Source organism: Zonotrichia albicollis, chromosome 5 (assembly GCF_047830755.1).
Source record: "Zonotrichia albicollis isolate bZonAlb1 chromosome 5, bZonAlb1.hap1, whole genome shotgun sequence".
Taxonomy (NCBI): Eukaryota; Metazoa; Chordata; class Aves; order Passeriformes; family Passerellidae; genus Zonotrichia; species Zonotrichia albicollis.
In genome coordinates this window covers 2,123,547-2,132,982 of record NC_133823.1, presented here as the reverse complement: position 1 = coordinate 2,132,982, position 9,436 = coordinate 2,123,547, and the positions used below count along the sequence as shown (strand labels likewise).

At 43.4% G+C, this 9,436-nt stretch overlaps 1 protein-coding gene across 2 annotated transcripts in view; it reads right to left on the bottom strand.

The window, feature by feature from the left end:
• KDM3A (lysine demethylase 3A) overlaps positions 1–9,436 on the bottom strand; it is a 33,249-nt gene that overhangs the window by 3,041 nt on the left and 20,772 nt on the right. For both annotated transcript variants that reach the window (XM_074540520.1, XM_074540519.1), the window contains exons 15-25: positions 9,096–9,223; positions 7,296–7,482; positions 6,671–6,840; positions 5,700–5,936; positions 5,127–5,298; positions 4,095–4,185; positions 3,400–3,530; positions 2,510–2,629; positions 2,282–2,421; positions 369–545; positions 153–287 (exon numbers count right to left, since the gene is read on the bottom strand). In XM_074540520.1, the coding sequence (XP_074396621.1) occupies positions 153–287; positions 369–545; positions 2,282–2,421; positions 2,510–2,629; positions 3,400–3,530; positions 4,095–4,185; positions 5,127–5,298; positions 5,700–5,936; positions 6,671–6,840; positions 7,296–7,482; positions 9,096–9,223 (1,688 nt within the window). The remainder of the gene's footprint in view (positions 1–152; positions 288–368; positions 546–2,281; positions 2,422–2,509; positions 2,630–3,399; positions 3,531–4,094; positions 4,186–5,126; positions 5,299–5,699; positions 5,937–6,670; positions 6,841–7,295; positions 7,483–9,095; positions 9,224–9,436) is intronic.

The following is a 9,436-nucleotide window of genomic DNA, read 5'->3' as shown; positions in this document are numbered from 1 at the left end:
TTCCCACTTAGTTCTGCTCACCCTGTGCAGGTCACTTCAGACACACTCATCTGCCCAGCCTTCATGCAAATCACAAACTTGGGAGAACATTTGTTGTATTTTAGGGGTTTTTTTTGTTTAAAGTTCAAGAGCACTGAGCATTGGGAATTTACCTGCAATTTATCTTCATGGTTCGTATGCGTATGTGACAGATATCTAAATTCCTGAGTGAGCCAGAAGCAGTGTTTGACGTGCTCTGGGGATACAAAGTCTTCTGCAACTTTAATACAACTGTACAAATTATGAACCTAGAGAGAACAAACAAGCATTAGGCACATGCTCAAGGGTTTGCCCAAGCAGACAGAGCACTCCATGTCCCTGACACTTGCCTGGTGTGGAGCTCCTGCTGGGATGAAAACTACATCTCCTAGAAACTGTACAATGGCCCAGCCCTGAACTCCGTACTCCTGGTGAAGGCGTTTCCTCAGCGCTCGGTCCAGGTACCAGCTCTGATCGTGAATGGGATCGTGATCTACAGGGTTTTCTTGGCCCTGCTCTTCTGCAACCTGGCAAAGTGACAAGACAACAGCATTTAACACACCAGTCTGACTGGACAGTCGAGTTGTACCTGTGGTATTCCACAAAATGTGTGCCAGAGGAAATTGCACCACGTGTTCAGGTAGGAGAGTTACACAATGGCACTTTGGATCTTCACTCAGACCTTTGTCAAGGTTTCAGCATTGCTCAGGTCCCACTGGCTTCAAAGACACATTGCAAATGTGGATGTGGAAAATGCAAGTAATCCCAAGTGCCAGTGGCAAGGGAAGCTGCCTGTGTTCACACTGGGAAGCACTGTCACACATGGAGCCAGTGTTGTGGCACTACTAATGCTAGAAAGGGACTGTGGAGAAGGGTGTGAGGGACAGACAGGGGAAATGGCTTTGAAGGACAGTAGGTTTGGATTAAGGAAGAAATCAGGAGGAAACTCTTTGCTGTGAGGGCAGCGTGGCACTGGCACAGGCTGCCCAGAGAAGCTGTGGCTGCCCCATCCTTGGAAGTGTTCCAGGCCAGGCTGGACAGGGCTCTCAGCAACCTGGCCAGGGGAAAGTGTCCCTGCCCACTGCAGGGGCTTGGAATCTTGGAGCTCCCCTCCAACCCCAGCCCCTCTGAGATTCTGAGACTCCACAGCCTGTGACTGGAGGACACTACCACGTGTGGAACTCAGCAGGTGCCTGCCTTGAGGCCACCATCAGTCAGTGTGTGCTCACTGACCCAGAGGATGCAAACCAGAGACTGGCAGGCACAACAAGCACTTCAGGACAGAAGTTTGAGGGTTGTGCAGAGAGAATTTCTGCAAGAAGTTGCTGTATAAATCCAACTTGCTGCAGCAGCCATTTACACCCAGGACTGTAGCCCAAAAAGTCATTTGGGAGGAGATAAACAGCTTGATTCTACTCCACTAAAAGCTGCTGAAAGCCCCACACCTGCCAGCAAGTGTGATACAAGGACTGAGGTGTGTGACACAGATGTCAAGACTCCAACTGCTAATGCTTATCAAACCCAGCATCATGTTTGATCAACTATAAGATTTGTTCTTTGTTAATATTAATTCAGCTGTTGCAGCCTCTCCCAGCTTCCAGCAAGAAACCATAAGCCTGACCAGGCCAACAGCTGTTTAGATAATCCAATTTATCTTTTTAAATATCAGCATATTGGCTCTTTCCACTTTTAGAGCACCAAAGAAGTTTCACCTTTAAGACCACAAAGAACTCTGGACTATCTGAAGTAAATCTGAACACTGCAACAAGCCCTTTTGGATGTGGAAGCACATCTCTACTAAACCCTTAACTCCCATGAAAATGTGACAAAATACCACCCTTAATTCAGACTTCATCAAGGTAGGGAGAAAAAAATGTAGTAAGAGAACGAACAAGGAAAGAAGAAGAGTGTTATGTACCATGTACTGATCTGACATTTCTCAAAAATGTCTCACATTCTTCGAAAAATGATCAAATTAAACTGCTTTGCCTTAAATCTAAACCAGCTGTGTTCTTGTTCACTATGTAACATCACTCATGCATGAGCAGAGTGGGCAGAAGGAAATCTGCACACAAGGTACCTGCAAGCTCCAGCTCTCCACCCTTCACAGGCCCTACAAGGCTCAAGGCACAGAAGTTTTGTCTTGGTACAACTCCAGTTTTTTGTTTCCACACTAACTGGGATATGAAGGAGGAGAAAGCCCCAAAGATAGAGACTTGCAAGCCTCCAGAGGCAGAAGATGAGTTTGTGAGATTCAGCTCACCTTCTTGAGGAACTCGCGGATTTTCTCCGTGTCCTTGGCAGCGTAAATGTGCCACAGAGCGCCGGGCTTCTCCCGGCTTTCCGTGAAACGCTTGATGGTCAGCTCGTCAGAGTCCCCATCCTGGATGGTCTTCAGCACTTCTGTGGAAAGCAACAGCAGCACTTTTACACCACAGGATCTTCCCTCTGGCCACAGAAACATCCCCCACAGCCACCACTGAAATTTTACCTTCCTCTTGATCAGCCTGGCCTTTGGGGATCCCCACGTAAACCATGACGTTGGCGGCGTCAGACACGTCCAGGTGCAGGTTGGTTGTGCCATATTTTCTGTCCTCTGGTGTTATTAAGCCTGAGGGAGGAATCAAAGGGGGGAAAGAAGGAGTAGCAGATCCATTAGAAAGAGAAAGAAATGGCACACCACTGCCAGAAGCACTTTCTGAGAGGATCAGAGTGCTTGTACTTCTACCAACAAATGCTTCCAGAACGGGAATTTGCTTTCTATCCAGGACCTTGCTCCATCTTGTGGCTTCCCAAGAGATCTGCTGACAGGCTGACAGAGACTAATGTATTTCTGTCTAGCCTGTAGGATATATAAAAGTCATGTTTAAGTCCTGCTAGGACAAAGCATTTTGAGAAATAGTCTCTTTTTCACTCTAACCAGCAGCTGATACAGGATTTACTATCCACCATCTCTCTACTGGCCATGATGCTGCTGCTTCATTTTAAATGTCTTTTGAGTGACAGCAAATAAACCAGACATGGAAAAAAAACTGCTCAAGGAGAGATTAAAAGCTAAATGATACAGTTCAAAAAGGAGAACAAAAGTAATACAGCCAGAAGCAGCAAAACAACAAATACATGCTGCCAGCCTGTGGAGCAAGTTGGTTGGAAGTCTGGGAATAACTATTATTGGCTTGAAACCACCTGGACAAAAAGATGTTGAATAAAATAAATTATATCATGCTCTGGACATCACTGATACCTACAGATGAGCCAAACTCGGTTTTTCTGATCCATGGGATTAATCAAACTGTCTACAACAGCAAGGAGTCACAATCTACAATAAATTTCAAGAGGAACATGTGGTCAGTGTGACCTTGAAAGTTAAAAGTTCCTTACCATAGGCATTGTACATCTTGGGGCCCAAATCTGGTCGCACAAAATAGTTGGGAAGTCGAGAGGCGAGGTTGAGCTTGCCCCCTCTCCTGGTATATTCTGGCAACGGGATATTTTTCATCAAATCATCAAACCTAAGGTAATGCAGCAAAATTTAACATTAGGTAGTGATAAAACCAAAACCAGGTGAAACAGACTGCAACAAAAGCTCTCTTCAGTTGGAGAAATGTACTCTTTCCCTTTCCCTCAGGGGGTTTTTGCTGGACACCATGAAAAGGAACCAAACAAGCAAGGCACAGAAATACAGCAAATAAATTTAACTGCTCTGGAGTAATGCTATTTCATTGTGTAATTATCTCAAGAAATATCAAATAGCTTAAATCCAAATATTTAAAAATGTTTGGCCAAAACGTAAGCTTCAACAGAACTTCAGATTTCAAAGTGATCCAGGCTTTTAGGAGCAGTTTTAGCTGCTCACTTCACTTAGCAACAAACACAATGAACCACATAAAAATTTATCATGAAACTTGTGCAGGATTTCCATTTCTGTCAGGCATCTCTGAGAAACAGAACCGTTCACATGACATTAACTGCTGCCCAAAGCTGAGGCAGGTATGAAAACACAGCAAGATTCCTAGAGTGCATTATTTTGGGGCTGTGCCACAGAAACAATGAACATTTCCTCTGGAAATTCATACCTAGAGGGCATCATATCCCTGAAGTCCTCTCCTGGAGGCCAATCCTTAAGCTTCAGTACCATTGGCTCTCCCTCCTCTGTTCTCAGGCGACCTAATTTGAAATATTAACAAGTCTCAGTTTTCAACGGTTGTACAACTCAGAATCTGAAGAATTAAGATAAAGAAATCTTTATCTCAGTCTAAAACCATGTTCATTCCACAACTTTCCATGTAGAACTGAACACATACAAGTTCCTCTGACACCAGAGTAGGGTTTCACTCATGACAAACGTGTTACTACAGATGTCAGACAGACAGACAGACAGACAGACAAGCAGCCCTTACTGCTTCCCTGCCCAAGCACTTCCCACAACTGAACTCAGAAACTGCTTGGAGGCCAAAAGCAGCTGATGAAGCCAAACCTCTTCAAAGATAAGTAACAGAAAAGAAAGGTGTGAGTCTTCCACCTCCCACTCTTCCTGCCCTAAGTACAAAACTCCCTAAGCTTACAACTGATTTACACAGTAAAACAGATCCTCAGATAAGGATGTGTAACAGACACACAAAGGAGAACCCCAGAAGAAATAGCAACTGTTAATTCTCCTGGAAAACCTCAAGCTCACTTCCCCAAAATATATTTTTATACAAAGTAACTTCAGTTCCTCAGTACAAAGTAGTACCTTCGAGTTAAAACAGCAGCACCCATTTAACCTGTGAGCACCACCCCTACCTGGGCTCTTCTGCTTCACTCAACTGAAACAAAAGAAAATCTGGCAGATACTGACTTGCTAGGAAGATCTTAAATTTCCTTAGAATGTTTCCCCAAAAGCCTAAAGGCAGCCAAACATACCCCTGAAGGAGAGTACTTCATGGGAATGAGTTTTTATCCACAATCCTGTGAGCATAAATGTGTGCAGTGCATCCCCAACAAACTGCCCAAGGTGAGGAGAAACCCTTGAACATCTTGTACACTGCTTATGGATCACAAATCTGTGCCAGGACAGAATTATTGCTGCTGTTTTACCAGCTGGAACAAGGATTCCCAGGACTTACTGGAAATATCTTCAAAGCCATCCCAGAAATCCCCCACAGTAGCTCCAGTGATGATTTCATTGGTCCTGCAGTTCACCAGATCCACCTCCTGTTGGCCAAACTCCTTCCTGAAGGACTCTGGCCTCCAGAGGTCTGCATTTAACTTGTGATGCACTCCTGACACCATCACAGGCTAGAAAGCAAAAGAACACATTTTGAAGAATTATTAAACACCAAAAATTCTAACTACAACAGGGTAATACATAAAATACATGGAGCATTTGAATGCAGGCATTTTGCAAACTAAATGCTCAGTATGTTTTAACAGAATTCTGCCTTACCATGCATCTGAGCATTGTTTCAAACTGAGGCAGCTTTTTATATAGAGAGCCATAGCTTTTTATACATAGAGCCATAACTGCAGCTCTGTGCTCAGAAACAGATTGAAACAGATCCTTAGGTAAGAAGTGTAAGAGTGCTCATGGCACACATTTGGTGAAGGTTTAATGTTCCTCATCACTGCAGTGGTGAACAGGACAAACTGAAGGACAAAGCAGATGAATTGCAAATGGAGAGAGCAGGGAGATGGGATACCTGTCCCTGCTTCCAGCACTCCCTGAAGACGTTCCAGTTGCTCTCATTGTTGGGGTCCTGCAGGCACAGCAGGCGGTTGTCACACAGCCAGTAGTGGGGGGTGTCAAAGCCCATGATGGTGGGCTTTATGGTCAGCCCCTGGGCCTTCTTGGGCAGCTCTGTAATGCCTCTGTTCTGCACCAGGGAGGCAAAAATGTCATCAAGGATTTTGGGTGTGCTCTTCAGTCCATTGTCTGTCTGATAAAACACATGAAAGAACGACAATAAAAAATTAGTGCTCTTTTCTGTTGCCTTATCCTGCAGGTTTTGAAGAAAGTATTTGCTACTCCTAAAATTTTTCACTTGAGATCCAATTGTGCAGAGAAACCAACAACTGCAGAATTCTGCTGTCTAGAAATGCACCATCATTAAATGCCAGTGCCATTTCTTACACTTTATCTACAGAATTCTAACACAACAATTTCTGCTGATTTGCATCTCAGCAACACTGCAGAGACCCAGAACAGGACTTGCTTTATATTAAAAAGCAGAAATTCAGTTTTAGCAAAGGACTCTCAAGGCCAGTATTTCTCCCCACCACTCTGTAAGATCAGACAAAGCCCAGAAACATCTGAAGTGAACCAGGCTGCAAATGAGGAACAGTGAAGACACCACAGAAGGTTCTTCCCTCCATCTGCAAGTTCATTGGTGCTTCTTTTTCAATCTAAAGGACATCCCAATCAATGCAGCTGCCAGACCCTACCCTGAGGAGGTTAATCTGCTTTATCCCTTAGTTCCCAGTTCCTCACCAAGACTTAGCACCACTAAGCTCCTCCTAACTGAGCACTGAAACTGAATTAGTCCCTTTTCCCAAATGAAAACAATTTTACTGTGACAAGAAAATAAACTGCCTGTGGCAGCTGTTCACAGGTTTAGAACAGAATCTGAGCCTGGGATCAACTCAAACTTGTAGGACAGAATTTTTCCTGTACCTTTCCTGCAGAAGAGTTCAACAGGTTCCTCAAGAAGCCCGTGTTGTTGTTGCTCACAGGGGTTAATATTGCACTGTTGAAGGTCTGCAGGGCTGCAGCTGGCTTGGCTAAGCTAGGGAGTGTCTGAAGAGGTTTATTTTCATTCTTGGAAATTGGTATGAGAAGTTTCTCTGAAATGAAGAAAGGAAAACTGTGAGAATACTTTGACACCATGAAAATACTTTCCAGTTTTTTCAAGACAATATTCTCCTACATGCATACATGTACATATGTACATGTATACACATATATATAAATCTCCTCCCAATACATGCAGATAAAATATTTCTGTCACTTAACTTTCTTCAATAAACCAACAATTTTAAAATCCCACATTCTAAATAAAACCCAAAAATCCAGAAGCCCCAAACAACAAAAATTCTCAAACTGGATTTTCAAGAATACTTGCATCAATGAGATTTTAATCCAGAATATGCTAACCCTGCCAGGTTTTACTCCAAGCCACTGAACCCTCATCCCAGCAGGCCAATGGCATCACTCTCAGCACAAGATTTTGCTGGGTCTGACCTACATTCTTCTGACAAACAGCCACAGAGGGGTTGCTCTTCACTGGTTCTGCACATACCTTTGTTTTCTTTATTCACATTTCCACTGGTTAGGTTTGAAAACCAATTTAGTGAAGGAGAAGTATTTACAGAAGCAGCTTGTTTGCTTCCAAGTGCTGACTTTAGAGGAGGATCATGTGTAGTGACTTGTGGGCTCAGGACAAAGCTGCTGTGTTGAAGGCCAGGCCTGTCCCCTGATGCCAAGTGCTGAAAAAGCAAAGCAATAACTCATTTAGACACAAACACACTTCACACAAAGGGAACACCAGCAATAGCATGTTCAAACTCATCCTTTCAACAGTAAAATGGTTTGGCCCCAAAACGTGTGATCCCCACCAGGGGTCAGCATTGCAGCTCTGCAGGTTTGGGAGCTCCCGAATCAGGAGCAGCCACATCCATCAGCCCTCAGCCAAACAGAGCCAACCTTCCCAGGGGCAGTTTCTGGGATTGCTTTGGGAGCCAAGGGCAGTTTGAACAGAGCTCTCACATCTCCAGTCACAGCTGATGCTCAGGCCAGGGCTGAGCTGCAGCTCCAGCTCAGAGGACCAGAACAGACATGGAGCATTCCTGAACTTTTCTCTTAAGGTGCAGCAAAGGTGCACTCAGCTGCAGGTGTGAGCTACAGGCAGAACCCAGGCACAGGATTGTCCATGTCCTGTGCAGCTCATTTGCCATTTCCCTGGGCTTTTGGAGCTTCTAGAACAGACTAACCCAACCACAGCTCTGCCCTGTGATTCCTGCAAGACTGGTGACATCTCCTCTCTCTGCTCAATTTCCAGCTAAGAAACTCTGCTTTTTTGTCTGCCCATCATTACATTCTCTGTTTCACCTCTCTCTGACTGCTGATGCTTGGCAAGGATTCTAAACATGACATAATATAAAATGCTTCAACCTTTAAAGAGCTTATCCTCACACAACCAGTGCAGTAACTAATTCTATAAAGATGTGCAGATGAATTTAATGCAGCTCTTTGTCCAGAATCACAGGAAATCTGGATTCAGAAGACTGAAGCCAAGTCAGTTGAATGCTAACTTTTGATTCACATAAGTATCTTCCACACTTGTAACAACTGAAATATTTTTTGTCTCTTCTGTTCTTTACTTACACCAAAATCAAGTCCAACTGCTTCTTACACTTAAAGTAACATTTATTTCCAAAATAAGGCTATGAATAAGCATCTAACAAAATTAAAATCACTTCATTCACCCCATTTCTTGTGAGATATTTCCAAACGATGCTATTAATTTGTGCTCTGTTTTTAAAAGCAAAAATATACTACATCCATTTATAAAAATATGTGTATCTTGTGGACTTTATTTTGTTTTTTTTTTTAATGCAGAGAAGCAAACCTACCAGATTGCCAGAGAAATTAGTGAATCTCCACACTCCTCTAAATCTCAATATTTTTGATGTTTGGTTCTTTTATGAATCCCAGTGCTCTTCCACCTTACTCACTCACTCCTTCAGATGCTGAATGTACTTTATCTCAGGACCCAAGGAATAGCCTACACTTCACAACCATTCCCACTCATCTGTTTTTCACATTTTTCTCTTAAGGCATCTCTCCATCTAATCCCATTTTTGCTCTAAAAATCCTCACTGAGCCTTTTTTAACAACCAGTGAGGGCTCAGTGTCAAAGGGACACAAATGAGATTTCCCCAGAACTGAGAGCTGGATCAGAAAGATGAACAATGAACACAAACTGTCCCTCTGTGGTGGGGTTATCACACAGGTCAGGGCTGGCACCTGCAAAGCCAAATCAGCAGTGGCTCCAGAGACTGACACAAACTTCAGTGCACAGACAGATCAGCAACAATACCTGCTTGGAATCCTCCTTCAGAGCTGGCTTGGACAGTGCTTTGAACTGCTTATTTGCACAAGGACAATTTGCCTTTATTCCCCACTTTGTTCTCACAGAGTGAACAATGTCACCAACATCATAGAGAGCTGAAGGGAGAGAAGCACCAATGAGCTCACAATAATCACAACATCCAGCAGTCACCAGGACTTTTACAAAATTGTGTGTGTTACACTAATATGTGACTACTGTTCATCATTAAACAAGAAGTTCTGCTACTTCTTTGTAAAGGTCAAAGATAATAAAATAGTATTAAACACACAAGCCATTCCTGTTTTTGGATAATAAATGTTAAGCTTTTA